Below are 27,336 nucleotides of genomic sequence, written 5' to 3'. Positions count from 1 at the left end.
GCGATGAGGGGCGGAGGGGGTGGGAGGGTACAGTTGTCATAGCAACAGATTAAGGTCAAAGATTATTTTAGACGGCTCTATTAGCACTTTTTGCCGCAGATTTGCACCAGCTCTGGATTATTTTTAGGTGGGTGGGCACAGCAGATATCCAGTGGTCTAATCTAGTTTAGTATTTTATGAGTCTAGTTTTGTGGTGATACGATACTTAGCCCGCCTGTTCAAATATAAGCTACTGTGTATTGTATTCATTCGAGAGAAGTTTTTTGGCTGTTATTACTTTAGTTGCTCTATTTAGGTCGATAACTACATTCCCGCCACTGTACCACAGCATCGAAGTTATAGACCAAGTCGTGGACTTGATACTTGAAAGCGCGTGCGTGTGTTTTTGAATCGGGGGAAAGAGAGGAGTGCAGAAAGAACGAGGGAGGGGGTGTATGCGACCCTGACTGCCCGACAGATGCCTTTGCACCAACAGAATGGAACCTTGGATGAGGGGATGTGCATAGTGGGCATTGCGGGGAAATTGGAAATGGAATGTCTTTAAACAATGCTCGTCTACGGCAACATTACAGAATCTTTTCAAATCAAATGATGTAGCCGGCATGTTAACTACTAGCGATAAAAAGCGGACTGGACCTTATGCAGTCTCACTGCGGCTGTTGCGGCGAGCTACTTGAATGTTCTGATAGTTTCACTAAAGCGACGGGATCCCTGTCGACCACAAGTAGTGCTGCAGGCTTTTCCACCATGGCAGTGTCTGTGTGTCGGACGTTTCAGTCCCACCTCGGTACTGTATAGGAGGAATGTTTGAAGCGTTTTCTGTGTCAATCAAGCAAAACGTCTCTTTTGAAGTCTTCAGAAATCGTCATAGCCAAGATGTTTTGCTGCTAGAGGAAATATTGTTTAGAAATTTCGATTAAGATGGAAAGAGAGGTTTTTCAGCTCCACCTAGAGCAATTTATGCTCAGTCCGCTTGTCACTTGGGTAAGGACCCTTGAATTTACCTGTTATTAATTTATCATGAATGTCCTAGGTATGTGTTTTTGTTTTTTTGTTTTAGCATGAGTCCTAGATAATCAACTAATATTTTTATTTTATTTAATTATCTTTAGGTGAAGACATTTGGACAAAATAATGGGAACCTGGCAATGGATTATTCTGAGTTACTGGATGGGGTAGTTTTGAACAGGATCATGGTTCAAATGTAAGTTCCTTCAGATAGATTTTTGGTTTATTCAGTTCCACATTTTGATATGTAATTGAGTTAGATGAACTACAGCCTGTACTGAAGTTAACTCAATGCCCTCCTAATGCAAGTCTTTGAGCAGTGGCGTTCCAGTAAAACTGTGTGCAATTCCCCCATGAAACAGTAGCCCATGTCAATGATTGACTCCCCAACCACTCCCTTCCATCTGGCAGTCATCTACAGGGTTGCTCATAACATCCTCCATGCTATTCTACTTGGTTGTATGTGGCCTATAGCCTCAGCCCCAGGCAGCCTTTGCCTGTTTGGCACCAACTGATGTAGGAAGAGCACACACAGATCTGTTACCAGGCTATTTTTACTCCATTTCCCTCAGAATTACATTTGGCGGTTGTGTAAGATTACTGGAGGTTTTTGCAGCCGTTGTAAACTAATTAACATAGGTGAGCAAAGTGACATAACATTTCACTGTGTTCAGTGCATTTTTGCATTCAGTAGCATTAGGGAAGTTAGTGTGTTCGTAGGTTGCAATTTGCTGGGTTGTCTTAGGTCATTTTGCTTGACATTATGTTTTCAGAATAAAGGTTCAGTCCGTGTCGGCTCGAAAGCCTAGTATAGCTGTCAGTGGTACAGTAGGCCCTGCAGAAGTTTTTATTAAACTGGTCGACCCGCAGAAACCCAACAGGGCCTGCTTTGTCAATTAGTGGTTCTGAAGGGGTCTTTTGTCCTCTAATGCCTAGAAGTACCAGGAAGCTTACATACCATTTAACTGTGGCTTCTGCTCCGGAGTTGTTCGCTTCTACAGAGTTGAAAGGAAGAGCTGTAGCCTGAGTCCCAGATTAGTTTGTGCTGTCTTGTCACCTCCGTTGATTTCTTTGTCGGACGTACGGCGAGACAGCACAAACAGAATCTGTGACCGAAGCTAAAAACGGTCCAGAATAGGTTTTGTCAAAGACTTCGAGAGCTTATTGAGGAGCTTAATGTTGGTCATCCTTATGTCCAGCAGAATGATTAGCGCCCGCTAATCATCACACAAGGATGCCCATCTGACAGACTGTCATTATTCTGACCCCGGCTTTGGGGGAGGTGTTTGACAAACTGACTGAAAAGCCATGGAAGGCTGTCGAAACACCACCCAGTCACTTTTATTATGGGTAGGTCCAGCCCTGGTTCTTAATCTGAGGTACCCCAGGTGTCTTACTCTACAATGCGATGTGTAGATTAGGATGCGGACCTAATGCAGTCTATGACTGAAGGTGCCCATGTAAATAGAGATTTTAAAGAATAGTGATGATCCTGTGTCCTCGGGGATAAAGGCGTCTGTTGCAGTCTGGCTGGCCCACCAGAGCGCACACACACACACACACACACACGCAAACACACACGCGCGCACACACACGCGCGCACACACACGCACACACGCATGCACACACATGCACACACGCACACATACACACATGTGCGCACACGTATGCACGCATGCACACACACGCACACACGCACACACACACACAATACTCTGGTCTGCCGATGGGCTAGAGTTAGATAATCCTTTGGATTGCATGGAGACCCTCTGGATTAGGAGTTTGTTGATAGTGGTTAGTGTTACATACAGAGAGAGAGAGAGAGACGGACAGATGGTGGTAAAGGACACATTTGTGTCTACAGGACAGACTACAGGGTTGGGTTCACAAGGGTACACGTTTAGCAAGACATTTAGCCACGAATGCCATAATGGCCGTTTGTTATTGCACAGGTTGAGTGAGTCCCTCCGTGTTTTGGTTGGTTGTTGTCTGTTTTGTGTACTAGTGAATACACCCATGGAGCTTGTAGGTGCAATTGTGGAGCAGAGCTAGCCTGGATTCAGATCTGTTTGTCCCTGTCCTGCCAACTCGCACTTAAGAAAAGGACCATAGGAGTTGGAAAGGGAGCCCAAACAGATCTGGGACCAGGATAAAGTGGAGCAGGTTGTTAATAGGGCTAGCTGTTCGCTGAGCTTTGACTGTAAATGAATACATCACAAGCCTGACGGAGAGAGTGATGTCATTGTGCTGAAATAAAAATCAATGGAGGCTTTCATGGGAGAGTTAAACCAAGTGTACCAGCTGTAATGTCAAATTACCTGGTTCACCTCATCGTTCCCAGCCTTTGTGGCCATGGCTGAAACGCATCTAAGAAATAACATTCCAGTATAATATCAGAATTCCATTTTACTTCAGAAATCTCCCTGCCGACACGGTATACTTCCCTTTCCGTGTGGCTATAGCTGGGATACATCCGGACGACGAAAACAAACATTCCTAACGTTTAGAATTCTCCTCAGAAATCCCAAAGTGAGTCTCCTGAGTCTGAACCAAGTGATCCACCTTCCCAGTCAGAGGATGCAGAACCTGACCATTCTCATCCGTCACATCAAGACATATTACCTGGTGAGTCAAACAACCCATGTACCTTTCCACACTTTCCAGCGATCCCATCCAGCATTCCTTTCTCTTAAAGTCTATTGAACTTCTGACTGGGGCTTGTAACAATACATTCATTTTGGGGAACGGGCACACACACGCAGACTACCACAGCCTAGAAAAAGGCATGATGGGAATTGTAAAAAAAAAAAAAAAAAATATGAGAGAGAAGCTCTGTCCCAGTGACTTGGCCTGGACAGCTTCGGCAACACGCCAGCGGATGGTTTTGAGCGGGCTCTTCTTAAGACAAGTGGCCTAAATATCACCACATCCGCCATACAAACATCTGTGCAGTCAGCTTGTGTGGTTATGTGGGCTGCAGTAATGCCAGACCTACAAAGCTTTTGCGTGACCCAATTGGTCGGGATCACGAGTGCCAGAGCCCCAGTCACAACTGTGCCTAGCTACGGTTTGAATGAAGGCTTTTGTGGAAGATCCTGCAAACTGTCATGCCATCTGTAGGTATTGGGAAACTGAGAACTGACGTTTACTTTCTGTGCGTTAACAGACCCGCGTGGGTGTGCGGGAGACTGACTGTGTGGTTATATGTTCAGTCTGGAGATCATTGTGAATGTTTCATCGAATTGGGTTGTTTGGACCAACCAGTTTCCGGGAACGAAACCGTTCCAGGGTCTGCGTTTATTGACAGGCTTTGCGTTTGGAGATGTCCACATCAGCACACATTGACTGAAATAGTGTGAGTCTTCATCCCCATGAAACCTTGCTGCTTAACTCGAAAAGCAGCTCTTTGCGTTATTCCACCGTTCATTTCCTCCATAGAGGATTTTAAAAAGGGCCTCCATACTTGAAATGAGGTCTGTGTTTTCGATTGTCTTTACACCACCTCAGCATTTTGATAACTACGTAAATATCTACAGGACAAGATGACTTATCAAGAAAATCATCTGTGATATATTTAGCCTTCTTTTTTGTAGAAGGAATTGTTGCAAATATGTTGACAAATGTCACTTTTGGCTGTTGAGATTAACACAGTTATCAGGGTAAGCCTTTATGAAACACAGACCTTATTTGAAGAGAATCTGAAACGCTAAACGCAAAAAATAACCAATGTTGCCGCTAAGGTTTTCTGGAGATAATAACGCGTCAACTATTTCAGTCTACAGGTAATCCTTTCAACAAAAAATGATGAATGAAGGACGATACTTGTTCAGAATTAGGCGGTGCAGTGTTTACCGTCAACACAGCAATCTACTTTCCCAAGAGTTGCATTCCGGAGAGAGTTCAATCACTACTAACTCTTACTCAGCAAAACCGAAAACCAAGGGAACCAGCAAGTCTAATGAATTCCCCTCAGACTTATTGTGAATCCCAAATGGCACCCTTTTCTTTGTATAGTGCACTGCTTTTGACTGAAGCCCTGTGGCCCTGGTAGTGTATGGTTCATGTGGTCATTTGGAACTGACTGTCTTACTGTAGATGGAACATGAAGGCTGAAGCTTTCCTCTCTCTGCAGTTGTCACGTGAGAATGCTTGATCAGCAGATAAAATGAAGTATATGTTTTACATAAATCATTTGAGATGAGTAAACATAGTGTGAGGCCAGAATTATTTTCGAAGGACAAATCTGGAACTATCTACTGGCAGTATTGTTTCTGGAAATATCCACTGACAGTGTTTTGCCTGGGCAATGTTGCAGAACCAAGTAATCATAATGTAAAATCCATCGCAGACTTATGACTACCAAACCCAAATTGAAGAGATGTTCTTATCTCTACTTCATCAACCGCAATCAAAAACAAGCCACAGACTTCCTTCATAATCACATTTTAGCTTGGAGGGGGAAAGGAAATTAAGTCAAGCGACCCAGTCCAGTCCCATGAACATTCGTCACTGGAAATGGGTTGTGCTCATTGGAAAATGTGACTTCTTTGGCCAAATGGCGGTTGGTGGGTGATTTTAATCCATCAAAGCTGATGGGCTAGCCAGACTGGAACTTTCTCACTGGGGACTTTACTAATAATTTCCTGAACTACAGAGGGGCCCCGGTTACCTCAAAGGGGCAATTAAATGTTGAATTGCCAACCTCCAAAATGACTTTATGTTAGCCTAGCCACAGCGCCGCAGGCCACTAGCAGGCCTGGGTTCAGTTACATTTGTGTTCTCCCAAACACTGTACTTTATGTGCCCTTGACTGAGCCTGTCTGGCACATTGGAACCAACAGAGAAATCATTAAAGTAAAAACCATCTGGGGCTTCAGACAAGCTCAAACACAGTCAAACGCGGAATAGTAATACAATTATACTGTGTCACACAGATCAGTTCCCCAGACTGCACAGTCCATGGCCACCATTGGCTTATATAGGCAGAAAGGAAACAACATAAAGAAGCGACAGTGAAACAGGCCATTTTTTTTAGCCATTCCGGTCAGCCCCCATATGTTGGCACTTAATGTATACACTTTAAGCGTATTTAGATGGCTGACTACACACACACGACATTTCCCATTCAGATTGCGTTGGCTGGGACCCAGGCACTTTTTGTGCTCCAGTCTCACTCTTTCATTGTCCTTTTCTGAAGCCATCCTAATTTCCCCCCCCCATCCTTTCTTCTTTGTCTTCCCAGGAGACTCTGAGGCAGCTGATAACGATGCCTTTGCCCAATGTGTTGCTGCTTGGCAAGACTCCGCGCTGTGGTATGTCTGCCCACACTGTTTTATATTCATCAGTGGAGGAACCCGGACAGAAACACTTCCTGGTCCTTCTATTCTGCTGGTGGCCTCCGTGTAAATTACAGTTACCTGATATTACTGCGTGTTGGAGGCTGAAATGGTCAACGCGTCATAATCCCCATAACATCTAGCAGCAAAAAAGGGATACTGGTTGTTTAAGTTATTCCATAAGGACTTTTAGATTAGCTTCTAATAAGGCCTTGGTTTCGTTTGGGCTCACCCCAGGCTCGGTTCTTTGACAACCGCGTAGAACTTGTCTGGACAATATGACGTTTGTCAATATATTTGCTTTAATTAGCGCTGCATAAAAACATATATTGGCTTATATTTAACCAATATTGATAAACGTCAACTTGTCCTATAGATTTTTTACACAGTTATCAAATGCCAAGGTGATTGGTCTTCCCAAAGTTTTAAGTGGATCAAACAAATCCCCTATGGAAGAATTTAATGGTGAAAGAAGGTTTTATGGGGATTCTGATTCTTACTACCTCAGTCAATTGCACAAGTACAGTACATGAGACAGTACATGTTTCCCAGTTCACAAACGTGCTGTTCTATCATGCTTCCATTTGATACCTGTTCACGGCGTGACAGAGTCATGAGTCGACTTGAACCTGTCAGGCTGGTTCATTACAACGACACCCAGAGTCTCTAAAGTTGACCTGGAAACCCCTCCGCTTCGACACAGACTTCAAGACCGCCCCGGCTGTCTGTCTTCAGCAAATGCATGATCCAATTTCACGCCGTCGGTCTGACGACAGCGGTAGCCTTGGTAGCCGGCTCTAACACGATGGCTGACCCGAATGGACACAGCAGACTGCCCTTCAAGTTAGGCTGAGGCCACGGCCCCAGTCATCGCTAACTTTAACGGGAGGCTAATCAGAGTTTAATGTGGCTTTTGTGCGCTTGTCTTTCTTCTCAGAGCAAAGTCTGGAGGAAATGAAGAAAATACTGCTTCTGTTGTTGGGCTGCGCCGTCCAGGTAGGAGCGTTCTCTCATTGTGTTCGTGTGTGCGTTTGTACACATGTGTGCGTGCATTTGATCGTGTGTGGTGTTTCTGTGTGTGGCTCGTGCTTTCGTGTCTTGAAAACGTTCAATTGTAGTTTTAGCCAGTTCATAATTCGGGGAGTTTGTCTCTTCCCCAAGCAAAGTTACCGTCATTCATTTAGACCCTAATTCCCCTGTGTTTACAGTGTGAGAAGAAAGAGGAGTACATTGATCGCATCCAGACCCTTGACTTTGACACTAAGGCAGCCATAGCTGCTCACATCCAGGAGGTAATCGTGTTCCACATTATGTTCCTGGTCCGTGACAATGTAGAGTTAAGAAGACAGCACAGGCCACTCTGGGACCCAGGCTAGCTTGTGTTCTCCAAATAATAAAATCCCATGTTTTTCTGACATTGATGTATTAGTCAGAGACTGGACTGCTGAGGGTAACCTGCAAACTGTTCCCGGCAATGTAGACAAAACAGTGTTGTGATCTACTTCAATAATTACCCTCCTCCAGAAAAAGCAAACAAACGTTAACATTCATTTTACAGTTCTTCATTACAGTTCCTGCATAGCCAGCGGTCTGTTGGTAAACAAAGTGAATTCCTTTCATCCTTCATGAGTAGTTACATTGCTATTTCCCTTAGGTTCAGAACAATACAAGCCAGTCTTTAGGATGCCCCAGGAATTAATACCAAAGGATCATTATTGCACAATAGAGAATAACACCCAGTATTGTCTTATATGGCCTAGCCATCTGACATATATTGAGGACAGTGTGCCATGATGAACTCATAGCGTTGCCGGTTTTCCACTTTACCCAGTGTGGTCAGAGACACTTTCAACTGGCGAATTGTGACTCATCGCTCTGTATCTCTCACCTGTGATTGGCCAGGTGACCCACAGTCAGGACAGTGTTCTGGATCTCCATTGGCTGGAGGCCAGTGAGGTGTGTCCAGAAGATCTGGAGCACCTGTTCAGACGTTTGGTGGATCAGAGAGACACTCAGCTGGAGGTATGGGTGGGGGGTATATTAGCATTTAATGGAAAAAGGGTTTTATATATACATTTGATTGATTTTCATCATGGCTTGCTGGAGCCTACAGGGGAAACGCTATGCTTGAACCCCGTAAAAGGTTCTGTTACATAAGGAAAATGAAATTCAAAGGAATATCAATGAGCATTGTCTTATCAGGCTTTTATAGCCCTGTTACTGTAGTTACTGATTCACTTTTTTTATTTATCTGTGATGAACTTGATTAGCTTGAATGAATAACAGGTGAAGGACAAGCTATTACATTCCTTTTTTACCCTCCCTTTTTGTTCCCTCCCTTCCACAGACTATAGTGGAGTTGATGCAGGAGAGAGAGTCCACTCCGTTGCCCTCTCCACCCAGTGCTCAGTCCCCGGGCGAGTGTCCCATCATGCAACAGCAAACCACCTCCCACCAACACCTGTCTGTAGAGCTGGCTGACTCCAAGGCTAAGATCAGACGCCTGCGTCAGGAGCTGTGAGTCACAGCCCTCCAAAACCCTCCCAACCCTACAAACACTCCCAGCCATCCCAACCCTCTCAACCCTCAAAACACACCCAGCCCTCCAAACCCTCCCAATCCTCTCAACCCCCCCCAACCCTACCAGCCCTCCCAAACCTCTCACACAGTCAAAGTGAAGCTCCTTAAAGACACAGTAACTCACTTCGAAAGCCCAGTTTGAGGTAGTACTCTCCCAGTCTCCTCCCACCGTCCCCGTTTCCCTAGCAGTCATTAGAGCGTATCGTCGTCGTTAGCCGACACAGCAGTTTTAACATCTAGCATGAGAAAAATGTGCGCTCTTTTTCTTTGGAAGTGTACACATGTTATCTTGTAAGAGGGTTGAGCTGCGAGACCGGGCAAAGTGCCAGTAGGCTGTAAGGAGAGAGGAGAAAGGCGGTCGGAACTGATACAGGACAGCGCTCCTGGGGGAAGGTTGGCCCACATTACCCCCCCGTCCTGCCTTGTCTTGGCTCCGTGGCTCTGTGGCCTTGCATCGCCACTGACCCAGTTTGGTGCTCCCCCTCTGCCACGCCCTCACCGAATCAGGCCCTGCATCTCTCCTCATTGCCCCGTGCCTTTCCTCTGTCGCTGTCATTGTCTGAAGTGGGACATGCTTTCTCAAGGCCCCCGGGCCTACAGCGCGGTACAGCCTCCCAGTGTCCTGATTGGGCAGCCCGGCACTATGACACAGCGTTTTCCTCTGTTCCGTCCCAGGACGTGGAGTAGCTTTAGGTTAAATGACGTGGTCATGAAAAGAGCCGGTCCTCACGGGGGGGATTATAAAGGGAAAGTCACTCGTGCGATGATGAATTACTGGACGCTGTCGTCCCGCCTCTGGAGGTTGATCTGAGAGGGGGTACAGTACTCATGCTGCAGTGTGTCTGCGTGTGTCCGTGGGGGCGGTTATGTGTGCATCAGTGTGTGTGCAGTAAGAAAAGCTCTGTCCTTACACCATCTCTCTCCCCCCCCCCTCCCCCTCAGAGAGGAGAAGAGTGAACAGGTCCTGGATTGCAGACAGGAGCTGGAGAACGTGGAGGCGGAGTTCAAGAGGATTCGACACGAGGTGGATAGACGTGACACAACCTTAAGCACACACCTACACACACGACAGAGAGCGACTTGACCTCTACCGGCAATTAAAAGACGAATGTACCCTATACTTTGATGTGAAAGCATAGTGCTCAGCTAGTGACAGTGGCTAAACCATAACACTTCCATAACAGTGGCAACCTACCCCCTGATCTGTGAATGACAACTTCTGAAGATGAGTTTTCTTGAATAACATATGATTTCAAACATATCAGGACCATTCTGAAACCTTTTTAATCAGCGGCTTATTGTTCACACGCGCTTCTCATACATTTAGTGATATTCTTATTTAGAGAGTATTCTCTTCTCTAGAACAGACTGTAGACTCTAGTGTTCTGTTCTTTGGGCTGTTCTGCACTGGTGCCTCAACGGTCCGAATCTTTTCCCCCGTGTCCCTGCTGTCCGTCCATGCCAGAACTCGGTGTTGTTGGCGGACGCCCGAGCGGCCCGTACTTACCGCGACGAACTGGATGCTCTGAGAGAGAGGGCCATCAGAGCCGACAAGTTGGAGAGTGAGCTGGGACGATACAGAGAGAGGTTACACAACATGGAGTTCTACAAGGCCAAAGTGGAGGTGCATACGCTGATAAAACATATGCTGATAAAACAACACTGTGGAGCAATGTTGGTTTTGGTGTAAAAAAAAATATAAATATATATATAAATACCTGAAGATGCTTGTTACAGCGGCATCTTTGTGGTGTATTATAGGAGCTGAAGGAGGACAACGCTGTCCTGCTGGAGACCAAGGCCGTGCTGGAGGAGCAGTTGGAGGGGTGGAGGTCCCAGTCTGATAAAATACACCAGCTGGAGAAACACAGCCTTCTGTTACAGACCAGGGTCCAGGACATGGAACAGGTTCGACCCGGATGCCTTTGTATGAGCTGTGTAGTGGAATAGAACTGTGCGTGTCGTGGCTCTAAATTGCCTGATGACGCCAACTAAGAGCTGCTGCCTCATTGGGTGGTTTGATATTTCAGTCCAAACCAAACAAAAGATACGCAATTGACTCATTCGCAAAGAGTTTGTTTACCAACGTCTGCTCTGGTTCTGGCCCGGGTCCTCGGTTTCTGGGACCAAGCGAGCGGTTAGGAGTCTGTGTCAACCGGGGACCAGCCAAAACCAATCTTCAGAAGCCAGCCAGCAGTGGGGTTATGGAGGGTTTGGCTGCTTCGGACTGTAGCCTTTTCAACATATTTCCTCTGACCCCCTCTCAGGAGAAGGAGGTGGATAGGAGACTCATTAAGGAGCTGCAGGAGGAGAACCTGGCTCTGGAGCTGGCCCAGAGGAGGAGCATGGATGAGTCTCAGCATCTGGGCTGGGAACTGGAGCAACTCTCCAAGAGTCCTGACAACTCACCAGGTAAGACACAGGTGAACAGGTGAACACGCTTGAGCCTTCATATGAGGTCGTCAGTGTGCCCAGTGGTTGGAAGGGCCGGTTTACTGAAGTATTATGATTTGGGGTGTTACATGATACCTAGGTTATACTGTGTTTTAAGGGGACTGTCCTTACTTGGCTATGTGGTCACGTTCAGGTCAGAAGTCTCTGAGTGAGGAGGTGGTCGACCGGACCCGGAGTCGCCTGCTGAAGCTGGAGAGAGAGAACCAGAGCTTGCTCAGGACCATAGAGGAACTTAGAGCTGACTGCAGCTCGGGACCGCAACAGGACCACAACCATGAACACACACAGAGGAATGGCCAGCCACCCACAAACAAGGTAACCAGCCAGGGACCACATCAGAATACAATAGCCACACACGCATTAGCAGCCACGCAGACACACATAAAAACGCACACCTGCTCAGGGTCAAGACAGACAACTCTCAATCCAGGCATTCTGATTCCGCTAATTCTACCGAACCATAACGAAAAACAGTAACATTTCCATGTAAATATATTTCTGACATGATCTTGTTTGTTAGGCTGAGGTGGTTAGCGAGTACACTGGCAGTTTGGAAAAGGCCTCCTGGGAGATGTCAGAACTGGTCATCAAGGAGGACTGTGACATGGATACGGACACCACACCACATTCAGACACAAAGACCAGGAGGGAAGATGGCCACTGTTTGGAGAGAGAGAACTTTAAGGAGAAGATGGACCTTCATAAGCATGAGAAAGGCCCACTTGAATACAGAGATTCTTGTGATCGGACTGACCCAGTGGCTGAACTAGAAGCACTAGTTAAAGACAACAACAATAAACTAATTCGATGCTGTCCTTCAGTGCCTCTGACGTCCGATCCCTCATCATGCTCCAAGAATAATAGTTGGGAGAACAGTAGCACCGGGCAACCGGCCAGGTCTTTCTCCTCATCCGTTAAGCACACAGAACGTTTGGAAGCTAAGTGCAAAGCTCTGGACACCGAGAACCAATGGCTTCAGGCTTCCCTGGACAACACTGGTTGGTGTTCTATGAGAATGTTTGGGTAGTCCCCTTTACCACTGTTGGAAGGGCATGGTGTTTACATGCAAGCTAACCTAATGTTCTGTTCTGGAGCTTTATAAAGGAACTTTTTTTTCATTCGTTTGTTTCTTTGTTTATTTCCTCTGTCCGCTCATCCACCCTACCCCACTATCGTCGGCATGCCCCTCCATCCACTCTTCCCCAGGTCGGAAGCTACAGCGGCTGGAGGCCGAGGTTCAGGAGATGGAGGCCGAGAACCAGAGCCTCCAGGCTGGGTTGGAGGAGCTGAGGATCTCCTCGCGGCGCCTGGAACAGTTGGAGCAGGAGAAGCAGACCCTGGAGCAGGATGCGTCCGGCCTGGAGAGGGACAACAGGAGGCTGGAGAAGGAGAACCGTAGACTGAGGCAGCAGGCGGAGATCCAGGACTCCACACTGGATGGGAGCAACCTGAGGTTGGCAAACCTGGAGAGGGAAAACCGGTAAGGAGATAATGATCACCATGGTACGCGCAGGGTTGTTGGTTTGATTCCTGTTGAGTGTACCGTTGGTTAGACAATCCAATGGTACACTCATGTACCTACTCCGATATGAGGTATGCGCTCACCGTACTTGCCGATGCCAGACTGGTGTTCAACCTTCCCAAGTTCTCCCATGTCAGAACACTCCTCCAGTCACTCCACTGTTTTCCCATTGTAGCTAGCATCTGCTGCAAGACCATGGTGGGTGCTTGCCAATGTAGATGCAAAAGGAACTGACCCATCCTACCATTCAGGCAATTCCTACATCACTTCCCCGGCTCTTGATTCTGCCACTTCTGGGCCCGTCCCTATGGGAAGACAGCTTCTGATATGCCCAGTCAAAACTCCTCTCAGTCCATCCCAATGGTGGAACCAGCTTCTGCTTGATGCCAGGATTGCAGAATCTCCGAATCTCATTTTCTGAAAGAAATTGAAATCCTAACTCTTCAAAGAGTACTGGAAAAAACTCCAAAGCCAACCCTGTGGTGGCCTTGGTGAACTAACACTTATGTTCATTATTTGTTTTCTTCTTTCCATCACTGACTTTTGTCGAATGAATAGGTTGTACTTACTACTACTAACGTGTGTGGATATTCCATCAACAAACCTTAAGATGTAGGCACTAACTGTCATTACGAATAAGAGTGCCTGATCAATGGCTAAAATGTCAATTGTAAGTGTGCTGAATGTCACTGGATGAAAGCATCTGCTGAAAGGTTTCTTCTATCACATGACACCAGGAGGATGGTGAAGGAGGTGGAGAGGCTGAAGGAGGTGGAGGAGAGAGTGAAGTGCCTGGAGAGGGATAACCGAGAGCTGGCCAAACAGGGAGCCATCGACCTGAGGACGCTGGTTACCTTGAGAGAGGTGTGGCTATTCTTCAATTGTTTTAGTTTGTATGATATTCCAACTGAGGTTCCATTAATGATGTTTATGGTTAATCTAGCTTGATTTGCTTAATGGATAATTATGGTTAATGTACAATGTTTTGATAATGAATGGTACTTGAATTGCATTGGTAATGATAAGTGATCTCCTTTCCTTGTAGGAGCTGGTGAGTGAGAAGCTGAAGACCCAGCAGAGGGAAAATGAACTTGAAAGACTGGCCCACGAGCTGGAGATCCGAGTCCTCAACCAGGACGCATCACCACAGAGTCACCAAGAAACTCCAGTTGACAGGTAGGTAGACTCTGTTAATGGACATGGTCCTGGTCCGCACAGCTAGATAGACCCAGCCTTGTCCATGTTCTATACAGATAGACCCAGCCTGGTCCATGTTCTATACAGATAGACCCAGCCTGGTCCATGTTCTGACTGATAGACCCAGCCTGGTTCATGTTCTATACATATAGACCCAGCCTGGTCCATGTTCTATACAGATAGACCCAGGCTGGTCCATGTTCTGACTGATAGATCCAGCATGGTCCATGTTCTGTACAGATAGACCCAGCATGGTCCATGTTCTGTACAGATAGACCCAGCATGGTCCATGTTCTGTACAGATAGACCCAGCATGGTCCATGTTCTGTACAGATAGGCCCAGCATGGTCCATGTTCTATACAGATAGATCCAGCCTGGTCCATGTTCTATACAGATAGACACAGCCTGGTCCATGTTCTGACTGATAAACCCAGCCTGGTTCATGTTCTATACATATAGATCCAGCCTGGTCCATGTTCTATACAGATAGACCCAGGCTGGTCCATGTTCTGACTGATAGATCCAGCATGGTCCATGTTCTGTACAGATAGACCCAGCATGGTCCATGTTCTGTACAGATAGACCCAGCATGGTCCATGTTCTATACAGATAGACTCAGCCTGGTCCATGTTCTGACTGATAGATCCAGCCTGGTCCATGTTATGACTGATAGATCCAGCCTGGTCCACGTTCTATACAGATAGACTCAGCCTGGTCCACGTTTAATGTAGTTACTCTCAGCCTAAACTGAATTCCACTCAATGAACTAGGTTATGCAATATGTAGGATTTCAGTTCATGGATGAGTATTTAGCTTTTCATCCAGATTAGCAGTTGAACCATACTGTAAAGTGGGTTATATGGGAACCATATTCATAACTAACATTCATAAATCTCACCATCTCTATCCACAGATTTCTGATTGACTTAAAGTCCCTTTTTCTACTCAAAGCAGGTTCAAGATGCTAGAGTCAGAACTAGAGTCGTCCCTGAAGAGGTCTCTCCAGATGAAAGAGGACAAGATGGCTGCCCTGGAGGCACGCTTACAGGAGTCGTCCAGCCTTAACCAGCAGCTACGACAGGAGCTCAGAACTGTGAGTCGTATCTCTACAACGTTTTATGGGGAAATGTTATGTTACCCTTCTTAGGTTGAAATTGTAGCTGCTGGTAAAAGATGCAAATAAATGCCCCGAACAATCATTAGAATCGTCCCTGTAATTCTCTGCACTTATATTTCTTCAACCTTTGCAATTGTAGACATAAACTTGGGTGTTTTGTCCAAAGTTCCTTGTCCAAGTGACCTCAAACGACACTGATTATAACCTGACCTTTGACCCCATACAGGTGCGTCTGAACTACGAGGCCTTGCTACAGAGGGAGGAGGAAGAGCGGCTGGCGGCCCATAGCCCCGCCCCCCAGAGGGAGAGTGACAGGGCCGTGAGCGAATGGCAGCGGGAGAGCCAGGAGGCCACCAGGGAGCTGCTGCGGGTCAAGGACCGCCTTATCGAGGTGGAGAGGAACGTGAGTGTCCAGTGTTTTTGGGAGGATTTCATGAAACCTCTCTATTAATTCATCGTTAAGCTTAATTTGACTTTTTGTCAATGTATTACTGACTCTGCCCCTCGTCCTCACTGCAGAATGCGACGCTGCAGGCGGAGCGCCAGGCGCTGCAGGCCCAGCTCAGGCAGCTGGAGACCCAGTCGGACTGTCTGCAGGCTCAGATCCTGGCCCTGCAGAGGCAGACGGCCTCGCTGCAGGAGAACAACACGGCGCTGCAGACACACAACGCCAATCTGCAGGTCAGAAAACGGGCGGTTTGGGCCCCCCGTCGCGCTGATCGGACGAGCGGCATGCCAAGTCACGTTGTATTTGAAATCACAGACACGCCCATGCCTGCTAACTCAGGGGAAATTACGGAAGTGATTGCTTTTATTTTGAAGTTGAAGCGCGGATATTTTGGGATTGGCCCATATTTGCACCAGCTGAATGTCCTAATCCACTCAAAAGATGTTAACCCAAATGTCATTGAAATAGACGTTGTTAAAACCTGTTGAGCATGACCTACACAAACCTCCTCCGCCCACAGGTGGAGAAGTCCACCCTCAACTCCCAGAGTGCGTCGCTCCTGGCCCAGAACGCTCAGCTCCAGCGCCTGCAATCAGGGGCCGAGGCCGAGAAGGAGAACGCCGCGAGGGAGCGCGAGGAGCTGCGCGGCGTGCACGAACAGCTCCTGCGCGACCACGAGAGGCTGGCGGCGCTGCACGAGAGGCAGGCCACGGAGTACGAGGCCCTGCTGGGGAAGCACGGCTGTCTGAAGAACGCCCACCGCACGCTGGAGCTGGAGCACAGAACTATCGAGGACAGGTATTCCGGAACGCGGCGGTGGATGTTTGTGGACTACGTGAAAGCTGCTTTTACCTACTCTCCTGCTTAAAGAGCACATTCTTACCCCATGCTGCACCACGATGGATTTAAATGGCGCTGCAGCAAAATGTCCAGTGGTTTGTGTTAAACCACGACTAAGTCCTTTGTGACGTGTCGTCCTAGGTACACATCCCTTCTGCAGCAGAAGTCCAAACTAGAGGGACTGGAGCTGGCTCTAAGAGAGGAGCAGGACAATATGTCTCTGGAGAAAGAGCAGCACAGAACCACCGCCTCAGAGTGTCAAAGACTCCGGGATGAGAAGGACTGGTAAGGCAGTGACACACGCAAAACACATACATATAAACACGTGTACACAGCAACACACACACTCATCGAATGATGTTAGACTTAACACCCAGCACACTACACTACACTACACACGACATTCCCAATACGTAGTTCTGTCTTTACTGTGTAAATCTTCTCATGTAATTTTTTTTTTGCATAACTGCTTTCAGAAATGTTTTCTCTTCATATACCTGTTTTTTATTAAAAAATTAATACAAATAAAAAGATTTCTCAGCACACCAGGTTACAGCATTGTTCAGGGTGGATGGGTAGGACAGGTTTGCCTTGTCTCGTTGCCGTCTAGCACCTCCTTGTGGTGAGTGGGGCACCTGCAAGTGATGATTGCACTCTTATACGAGCGCGTTGGTGAGGGTGAATACTTCCTGGTTGAGCGAGGAGTGTGATAAGAAACTGCTTGGCGGGATGTTTTGGACTACACTACTTAATCAGAGACTCTCCTGAACATGTCGGCAATTGCTGCAATGGGTCAAGGCCATAATAGGGAATGGGGAGTTAGACAGTTGTGATGGGTGAAATGTTTGTAGAAGAGAGAAAAAATTACAGACAAAGGCAACAAAATAAAAAGTAATAATGAAAAATGTGTATGACCATAATGAACATCTGCCCCCCCAGGCTGAACCACACATACCGTCAGCTACTGAAGGATCAGGAGGAGCTCCAGGCCGACCATAAGAACCTGAAGACCCTGCTGAACAGCACCAAGCTGGAGCAGACCAAGCTGGAGTCAGACTTCAACCAGCTCAGAGAGCAGTACCAACAGCTGGACATCACCAGTACCAAGCTCACCAACCAGTGTGAGGTATGCAGGACACTCCGTTTCAGTTCTACTTCTCAGACATATTTACATAAAATAAGTCGTTTTAAATCTTTCTAAATTCGTCATGAACCTTTTGATAATTGTGTTTTGAATAATTGCTGGTAATTACATTTGTACACCCCAAGCACTGCGAAGAGAGGAGTGTGGGAAATATATTCTTACTGAACGTTTCCCTGTATCTTTTGTGTCATGGCGTCTAGTTGCTGAGTCAGTTGAAGGGGAACCTGGAGGAGGAGAACCGTCACCTGCTGGACCAGATCCAAACCCTGATGCTGCAGAACCGCACCCTGCTGGAACAGACTATGGAGAGCAAGGACCTGTTCCATGTAGAACAGAGACAGTACATGTAAAGAACCTGTTCTCCCTGGGTTTCATAGGGCCCTTACAGTTAGAATCCAGTTAATGGAATGTAATTACACTGCATATATTGTAATGTAACCATATAAAATGGCAGCCATCCTACTGTATATCTGCAGTATTTAAGAAGATAGTAGTACATTTATAGCTAGAACCACAGTATAGTTGTTGCCATAGTAATGTTCCTGTGGAATTATTTCGCGTTATGGGTCAGCATGAACTTAGGAAACAAGGCATTCCGGATCTCAGTAAAACAAAACCTATTGTTTCAGCTATAGAACAGCACTGCACCAAAAACACAGTGCATCCTATCATATTTAGGGCACCTAATGGGCTGGGCCGTTGGGATTGACAGAATCTGCTCTGCACTGGCCTGGCTGCAGCAGGGTTGTGGATTATTGATGTTGCCTGACATTTCTAATGCCCGAGAAAAAAAGTTAACTGACCTAAAAACCCTTATCTCTGTCAACATTGGCCTGGATTGAATACATTCCAATTGAATCAGACACAGAGGGCGTACTAAGCTAGGTGTAATATTTATATAACTGTAAACTATGGGTTTCCCCTGCATGGGCGATGGTTCTAAGCCCTAGCTAAAAAAGGTTTTTAGTAAACAATATAAACAAATCCTTTGCATTCTTTGGACTGGTGGTTTGATGTGTTCAGACACTGACAGCTGAGTCAGCTCACTGGCTAATGTTTACATATGCAAACAAACAGCCATCGTTGCAGTAGACACCTCTTCAATTTACCTCTGTGGTTTTTTGGATGCGAAACATGGGGTCTCTCTCAGTAGCTATCTCTGTCTATCTCTGTCTCTCTGTTTCTATCTGTGTCTCTGTTTCTATCTCTGTGTCTCTGTCTCTCTCTGTTTCTATCTCTGTCTCTGTCTCTCTGTTTCTATCTCTGTCTCTGTTTCTATCTCTGTGTCTCTGTCTCTCTCTGTTTCTATCTCTGTCTCCATCTCTGTGTCTCTCTGTTTCTAACTCTGCGTCTCTGTTTCTATCTCTGTCTCTCTCTGTTTCTATCTCTGTCTCTGTTTCTATCTCTGTGTCTCTGTCTCTCTCTGTTTCTATCTCTGTCTCCATCTCTGTGTCTCTCTGTTTCTAACTCTGCGTCTCTGTTTCTATCTCTGTCTCTCTCTGTTTCTATCTCTGTCTCTTTTTCTATCTCGTCTCTCTCTATCTCTGTCTTTATCTCTGTCTCTCTCTATCTTACATCTCCCTTTCTCTCTCTCTCTCCAAAGAGACAAGCTGAATGAGTTGAGGAGGCAGAAGGAAAAGTTGGAGGAGAAGATCATGGACCAGTATAAGTTCTACGACCCCTCCCCCCCTCGAAGGTAGGACGGCCAGTGGGCGGTGCACCTCCCGGCCAGCCCCCTGACCCCCCAGATGATAACAGTCCTGGCACATGGTTCTAACTGTGTGTGGTACTGACAACCCTCTCCTCCATCTACCCAGACGTGGGAACTGGATCACCCTGAAGATGAAGAAGCTGATAAAGTCGAGGAGCCGGGAACGCTGCGCCACCTCCAACCGCTCCTTGACCCCGACTCGCTCTGGCTCCTGCGAGGCCCTCCCGCCCACCTCCTCCTCCCCCTCCGCCTCCTGTTGCCAGGACAACGGCTCCTTTGTGGGCTCGGACGGCTCTGGCGAGTCCACCGCCTCGCCGAGGAGGAGGAGCAGCAGTGAGTATGACCTCACAAACCCCTCCCCCTGGTCCGGTCTGAGAGCACTGGTAGGCCAGGCAAAAACCGTCTGTCCAATCACGTCTCACCATGAACGCAGGCCCCACTCCTCGCTACAAGCCATAAGCCAGGAAGTGAGAGACGGAGCAGCTAGACCCCTCCCCCCAGCATCACCACTATGGAGGTCAGGGTCGGAACATAGGGATGTGGGCAAAGGCAGTTTCTTGAGCCGGCCCCTCCCCCCGCCACCACCTATTGGCCAGGGAGACAGGGGTTGTCCAGTGAATGGTGGTACAACACAGACTCCTCCTATTTTAAGAAAGATAGACCCGGCTCCCAAGACATGTAAGCAGAGGAAAGTGAATAAAAGTGTTTTCTGGTGAAAGCTCATCTGTTGCTGTGTGATTGGATTGGAAATAGTCATAATCCAGGTCCTTTGGGCTTTTCTGTATCAACCCTCATTGGTCTATCTGCATGTGTGTGTTGGTTTTCTGCATTGCGGGATTTCTTCCTCTACAGGGAAAGACAAGTCCTGTGTTTTGTCAACTCCCATGTCTGTGTTGTACTGTAAGTTAACCTGTTCTTTTCCTCCATCTCCACTGTCTCTCCCTCTCCAATCTCTCTCCATCTCCACTGTCTCCTTCTCCACTCTCTCCTTCTCCACTGTCTCCTTCTCCACTCTCTCCTTCTCCACTGTCTCTCCTTCTCCACTGTCTCTCCTTCTCCACTGTCTCTCCTTCTCCACTGTCTCTCCATCTCCGCTGTCTCTCCTTCTCCGCTGTCTCTCCATCTCCGCTGTCTCTCCATCTCCGCTGTCTCTCCTTCTCCGCTGTCTCTCCATCTCCGCTGTCTCTCCATCTCCGCTGTCTCTCCTTCTCCGCTGTCTCTCCCTATCCACTGTCTCTCCCTCTCCACTCTCTCCATCTTCATTGTCTCTCCATCTCCACTGTCTCTCCATCTCCACTGTCTCCGTCTCTCCATCTCCACTGTCTCTCCATCTCCACTGTCTCTCCTTCTCCGCTGTCTCACCCTATCCACTGTCTCTCCATCTCCACTGTCTCTCCATCTCCACTGTCTCTCCATCTCCACCGTCTCTCCATCTCCACTGTCTCTCCATCTCCATTGTCTCTCCCTCTCCACTGTCTCTCCCTCTCCATCTCCACTGTCTCTCCATCTCCATTGTCTCTCCTTCTCCACTGTCTCTCCATCTCCACTGTCTCTCCATCTCCACTGTCTCTCCATCTCCACTGTCTCCCTCTCCACTGTCTCTCCATCTCCACTGTCTCTCCATCTCCACTGTCTCTCCATCTCCACTGTCTCTCCATCTCCACTGTCTCTCCATCTCCATCTCCACTGTCTCTCCATCTCCACTCTCTCTCCCTCTCCACTCTCTCTCCTTCTCAACTGGCTCTCCATCTCCACTGTCTCTCCCTCTCCATCTCCACTGTCTCTCCATCTCCACTGTCTCTCCATCTCCACTGTCTCTCCCTCTCCATCTCCACTGTCTCTCCTTCTCAACTGGCTCTCCATCTCCACTGTCTCTCCCTCTCCATCTTCACTGTCTCTCCTTCTCCACTGTCTCTCTTTCTCCACTGTCTCTCCTTCTCCATGGTCTCTTCATCTCCTCTGTCTCTTCATCTCCTCTGTCTCTTCATCTCCTCTGTCTCTTCATCTCCATTGTCTCTTCATCTCCATTGTCTCTCCATCTTCACTGTCTCTCCATCTTCACTGTCTCTCCATCTTCACTGTCTCTCCTTCTCCATTGTCTCTCCTTCTCCACTGTCTCTCCTTCTCCACTGTCTCTCCATCTCCACTGTCTTTCCCTCTCCATTTCCACTGTCTCTCCCTCTCCATCTCCACTGTCTCTCTATCTCCACTGTCTCTCTCTCTCCCTCTCCATCTCCACTCTCTCTCCTTCTCCACTGTCTCTCCCTCTCCTTCTCCACTGTCTCTCCCTCTCCATTTCCACTGTCTCTCCATCTCCACTGTCTCTCCCTTTCCATCTCCACTGTCTCTCCATCTCCACTGTCTCTGTCTCTCCATCTCCACTGTCTCTGTCTCTCCATCTCCACCGTCTCTCCTTCTCCACTGTCTCTCCATCTACACTGTCTCTCCCTCTCCCCTGTCTCTCCTTCTCCACTGTCTCTCCCTCTCTATCTCCACTGTCTCTCCATCTCCACTGTCCCTCCCTCTATCCCCCAAATCCATCTCTCCCTTTTCGCTCCCTCCATGGTCTCCCCGCTCTCATCCCTCCATCTCCCCGATCTCTCTCCCTCCCTCCCTCCCTCTCTCCATCCCTCCCTAACCCTTATCTCTCCCTCATCCACGTCTGTCTGTGTCATCCCTGTCTGTCTCTCCCTCTGTCATCCCTGTCTGCACCGCTTCATTACTTGTGACACTCTGAAGTTGCTGCCCTGAAAATCTTTCCCCTTATGCGGAGCAGACTGAAGGATAAAGACAAAGTCAAGTCCCTCTTCCGTCGTTCCATGTGTAAGAAACACCATGACTGAATGTTTAGGGCTCAATGTTTAGCTTCTGCCTTACCTTGGCCAAGTGTCAGACCTGTTTGTTATTTGGCAACATGGCTCTAACAGATCTGGTATCAGGCCAACTCCTTTTCGGCTGTAATTTGACCTTTTTGTTGTTTCACCTCATTAGTATACTGTGCTTTAGCTCTTCCTTTAGCCTACCATTGTGTTGATAGCTATAGACAGCATCCTAGCCTCAGTTAATTCAAATGAATCTGCAAGTTGGGCAGCTTGAAAACATTCCATTGGGTTTTTTAGTACCCCCCTATTGAGTTCATTCATGACATTTCATTTTATTTAATTTCCAACTCCGTTACTGTAGTTGGATCAGTCCTCATTATTTGATCACTCAAAGAAAGCAGGTCATGGCAGATCATATCGGGCAAACATAAGAAGTGACCACCCAGTATTCTTTGCACCACAGGCATTGATAGTAGAAGAACAGTTATTTGGGAAGCAATGTCCTTTCTCAGACCCAAATGTACTTCTCAAACCCACACACTTCCACTCAGTTGTTGTCAAGATACTCACGCAGTTCTGTTGGATCACACAGGTCGGAGGAATACGACACTGCATAGCAAACACTGCACAAAGTGCTAATTTCTTGGGACCAGGGAGGAAGGACGGGGGAGGGAGGCAATAAGGAGGGAGGGAAAGTAAGAAGACGACATTCTGCATTTCAGAGGCCACTCCACTCATCCCATCTCTCTCCACCCCACCCCTCGACCCCGCCTCCACCCCCAGCACTGAATGACCTGGACCAACTGGCTGTTGTGCTGCACCCTTCAACACTGTGTGAGGACCCTGAGAAACTGGAGGGGTCAGAGGTCAGGAAGGACAGGTCCAGGACGGAGTCCATGACCTCATCCCAGAGCGACTCCATCTTACCCATAACCCACCTTAACCAGCCCTCCACCCCACCATTGCTTTATGTCCCCACCACCTCCTCCACTGAGCGCATCGAGCCATGCCTGATAGGGGGTCATTCCCCAACAATTTCACCTCCGTCCATTTGTCAGCTTCATGAACTATCTGGTATGTAGTTGCTGTAGTTTTAACAATCACTCGTCACTTTTTTTGCGACTGTGTCGGTTTGATTTCACATCGCTCCCCATATGCTTCCCTGGCTTTTACCCTGGCCAGTTTCACTGAACCCAGAGCGGTATAGCAGCCTCGGCCCTGCCTCTCAGCTGTCTCACCGTCTAATCCCTACCATTTTGCTTTCCACAGATAAAGATTCTAACGACAGTGCCATGGCGACTGGCTTTGACGATGGAGACGAACTCCAAAACCACGGTAACAAACATCACCATGAAAACCCCCCAACAGTCACTTAATACCATATATAATGCACTTATTCCCACCCTATCGCCTTCACCTGTCCCACATTTAGTTATGTTATAGACTTTTAGAGTTACATTTTTTTGTGCCACCAATCTGCAATACCCCATAATGGCAAAATCCAGGTGTACAAAGCTGGCTGAGGCATACCCAAGAAGACACCAAGGTGTGATCGCTGCCAAAGGCTCTACTACAAAGAACTAAATAGTGTCTGAATAATGTTCATGAGAGTTTTCAGATTTTAATTTTCAATAACCTTTCAAAAAACTTTATTTCATTATGGATTATTGTGTGTTGATTGCTGGAAATAATAATGTAACAAATAATTAGGTCTGTAAAAATACAACATCTGGAGAATATGAAGGGGCTGAATTATTTCCAAAGACACTGAAATGTGTAAAAGTGAATGTCTGTCAACTCACTTGGTAAAATAATAAATTAAGACAATATAACATTTTAAAACTTTTGGCAAATGCCTGTATGGGCAACATTAGATAGGTAAGCCTCACATTGGAGAGTTGTGTAAAAAGGCAGTGCCTATCCAAATATTGGAATTACTGCCCTCTATAGGCAGAGGATAGTAATGTAACACATTTACCAACATAGTGTGTGCCATGCTATGTTTATGGTATAAAAGTATTTATAACACATTGTCTGTAACACGTTGTTTATAACAATTTGTTGATAAAGCTTTGTTTATGACCCTTTGTTCATCATTCATAACCATATCTCTATGGTTTAGCCCTGTTATTAGCATAACCCATATGTTACCTCCCCCCGGGTGTGCATCAGGTGAGAGCGACGTCCTGAGTCGAGCCCAGAGCGAGAGCAGCGGAGAGTTCAGCCTCAGCCAGGAGAACGAGCCCTGGTCCAATGGCAGCAGCCCTGTCGGTACCTCCACCCCCCGACACGCGCAGCGGCCATGCGCCCCGCCCGCTTCACAGACACAGCAGCAATTCAGCTCGACTGCGGCGCACACCAGCAGCCAACACAGAGAGAGGACACACGCGAAGATCTCCTCGCCCGTCGCTATAACAAACACCTGCGGCTTGATCCCCTATAGGGGGAAGGAGGTGGGGAGCGCCCAAGACCCCTGGCCCAGAAGGAGCGTCCTAAGGAGGTGCTCCAGCGGTAGCAGAGCCCCCAGACGGCCCTCGGATGGGAACCTCCCCAAAACAGCTCAGGGACAGGTCGCCGTAGTGTCTCGTCCGGGACCTGGCTCCAGCAAAGCTCCGGAGACCGCCCGGGCGTCAGCCGTGTCCCCGATAGCAGTGCTCTACGTTCAGGGGAAATCCACGTCTGTGTCTGGGTGTCTCAACTGCTTCTCCACCCCCTTGGGGAAAGAGGTGCGCCTAAGAGGGCCAAGGTCGCCCACATCGCTGCCTCGGGCTAGCAACGTCATCTCAACGGCGGAGGGCTCCTCGCGGCGTTCCAGTGTCAACAGTGACTGTAGGGGGATGGCGAAGACGGATCCCTTACCAGTTGTAGAATCACACGGAAGCCCGAATCAGGAGCCAGACACTCACAACCAGAATCAGAACAGTACAAAAGGACTCGACGCCGCCTATATACCAGCATTATTACCACCGAACAAACCCCCAAGGGACCCCGCTGTGGCCACCGATCGCCCCAAATCCACCTGCCAGGAATCCCTCTTCGGTGGCGCCCCGTTCAACTTAGACGCAGTCTTCTCGGACACCATCTTTAGCGAGTCAGTGGCCAGTGCAACCGACGGTAATAAGAAGCAGAACATTTTGTGTCTGAACCCAGATCTGGTCTGCAACACCAGCTGCCCGCCCATGGGGCAGGAGTCCTCTAACGGCGCCGCCCTGGGAACCATGGAGAATGGACAGTGCCAAACTGCCGGTCGGGACTGTGAGAGCGATGCTGTGGAAATCACTGAGTGCTGACTGCTTGAGTTGAGTTGTGCAATCAAAACGTGTGTTTTTTCAAATGTCAATATCAACGGCCGCCAAGCTGGTAACAACTTAGTTACCCGTCTACACAACATACTGTAGTTCCTGTTGATGCCCGCCCAGGAAAAAAATGAATATAATATTAATATTATCTAAATGGGACTTATTTTTGAATACATAATGAAAGTGTTTTATTAGCATTTAAATAAATTAAATACATTAAAAAATGACCTAAAACGGAAAGGTAAAACATGTAAATAAGGTACAAAACAAATTTCTCAATTTATTTACTTGTGTAAATGAAATACTAATGAAGTATACTAATTGACTTGAAATGCAGTCAATTACTTTCGATTCAATTATATATATTATTTTTAAATATTTTTTTCCTGTTTGGGTGTAATAGATGTTCTTCTCCCTCTATAGGTGCTTTTAAATTAGTGATGTTTTGATTTTAGACTCACCAAATTGGAGTCAAGTTGATAACAAACAACTTGACTGAATTTAAATACAGGTTTATATTTGTTATCACTGTACATTATAAAGATAAGCATAGCATACATTCTAGATATGGATGCTAAGATGTCCTGCAAACCTCCCTAAACAAATCTTGTACAAAATACTTCTTTATTGAATGTACAGGTTGATATAGCTACTCTAAGGTGTAAAGAGCTGATACTTTAGCGTGAGTTAACCCGATAGGTCACTGGTGTTTTTTTTAAACTATGATTTCTAAATGAACGTGACCCAAATGCCCCCATAGACAATATTTATTTGTTATTTGACAAACATTGTGTGGTTTAACAAACCTTTTTTCAGTATTATTTTTTCATATGTGTTTTTGTGTTTTTAGGCCGTGTGACTCTACTAAAGCCTGTATTATGTCTTGACATTTTGGGCTTCATACACTTGGCCATGTTGTCCACTTGTGCTATTGGCTATTGTGGTAACTGTGATTTCGTTTGGTTTTCTTTTCTTTATTTGTTTTTGCAATGTCTACACCGAAACCCAAGGTCTTCCAGAAAAAAACTTGAAATGTCCAAAGGTATAAAAAAATGTATAAATATGTAAATAAACCTTTTAACTTAAATATTTGCAGGGACTTTAGTATACTGCAGATATTAGTTTATTTTCCCTTGAATATAAGATCTTCATCAATCCTATTATGTGTAGGCCATTTGGATTTCCTATTCTAAAAGTTATAAGCAAGAATGCATGTAATTCTTAAGTCCTAAAAAATTATTTTCGTTCACTTAATTAGTTGTCATCACCTTGAAAATCACAAGATACATTGACAATTAAAGCTACTTTATTGATCTGTGTTGAATCTTACAACATTGTTACATGTTTCTGATGTTCCAAGCTTATCACTGACTTTTTGACAAGTACAAATCTTTAATTGTTAAACCCCTGCCTTTGTGGTTGATCTACAGAATATTAAGATTTGGTGACCCTCATTTAATATAAGTTTTTCAATACAGTGGAATTTCTATATGCATTCAGTTGAAATGCTAAATAATTGACTGTAGAAAGAAGTAGAATAATAGCGGTAGTAAGGGGATTGGGTGGAATCAGAAAAATCATGAAAGGAACTGAGGAGAAACGGAAGGTCGTTGGTGGGTGTCCTCGATGGGTGGGTGTCCTCAGTGGGTGAGTGTCCTAGGTGGGTGAGTGTCCTCAGTGGGTGGGTGTCCTCTGTGGGTGAGTGTCCTCTGTGGGTGGGTGTCCTCAGTGGGTGGGTGTCCAGAGTGGGTGGGTGTTCTCTGTGGGTGAGTGTCCTCTTTGGGTTGGTGTCCACAGCGGGTGGGTGTCCACAGTGGGTGAGTGTCCTCGGTGGGTGGGTGTCCTCAGTGGGTGGGT

At 46.9% G+C, this 27,336-nt stretch overlaps 1 protein-coding gene across 3 annotated transcripts; it reads left to right on the top strand.

Annotated features, from left to right (window-relative positions):
* Positions 1-115: 115 nt before the first annotated feature.
* LOC105012209 (girdin) lies at positions 116-25,656 on the top strand. 3 transcript variants are annotated; one of them, XM_020049466.2, is made up of 29 exons: positions 116-984; positions 1,113-1,204; positions 3,528-3,633; positions 6,251-6,320; positions 7,282-7,340; positions 7,553-7,636; positions 8,247-8,366; positions 8,692-8,861; positions 9,867-9,948; positions 10,390-10,548; positions 10,686-10,832; positions 11,192-11,336; positions 11,512-11,693; positions 11,899-12,376; positions 12,585-12,858; positions 13,638-13,764; positions 13,946-14,076; positions 15,053-15,191; positions 15,442-15,618; positions 15,735-15,896; positions 16,184-16,461; positions 16,645-16,788; positions 17,443-17,629; positions 17,848-17,993; positions 19,251-19,343; positions 19,465-19,691; positions 22,964-23,254; positions 23,450-23,515; positions 24,353-25,656. In XM_020049466.2, exons 1-29 carry the CDS (start codon positions 922-924, stop codon positions 25,468-25,470), a joined length of 5,517 nt encoding a protein of 1,838 aa, XP_019905025.2. In that variant the 5' UTR covers positions 116-921; the 3' UTR covers positions 25,471-25,656. The 3 variants fall into 3 exon arrangements, with proteins under 3 accessions (XP_019905025.2, XP_012990691.2, XP_019905026.2); XM_013135237.3 differs by having other exon boundaries at positions 15,050-15,191; XM_020049467.2 differs by lacking the exon at positions 22,964-23,254 and having other exon boundaries at positions 15,050-15,191.
* The last annotated feature ends 1,680 nt before the right edge of the window (positions 25,657-27,336 follow it).

Source organism: Esox lucius, chromosome 9, assembly GCF_011004845.1.
Source record: "Esox lucius isolate fEsoLuc1 chromosome 9, fEsoLuc1.pri, whole genome shotgun sequence".
Taxonomy (NCBI): domain Eukaryota; kingdom Metazoa; phylum Chordata; class Actinopteri; order Esociformes; family Esocidae; genus Esox; species Esox lucius.
The sequence above is the reverse complement of the archived record's forward strand: the minus strand, read 5'-3'. Positions and strand labels throughout refer to the sequence as shown.

Coding starts and splice junctions, on each gene's coding strand:
- LOC105012209 (XM_013135237.3), top strand. CDS start 922: ATGGAAAGAGAGGTTTTTCAGCTCCACCTAGAGCAATTTATGCTCAGT. Junction 1,205..3,527: donor AACAGGATCATGGTTCAAAT/GTAAGTTCCTTC, acceptor AATTCTCCTCAG/AAATCCCAAAGTGAGTCTCC. Junction 17,994..19,250: donor GTAGAACAGAGACAGTACAT/GTAAAGAACCTG, acceptor CTCTCTCCAAAG/AGACAAGCTGAATGAGTTGA.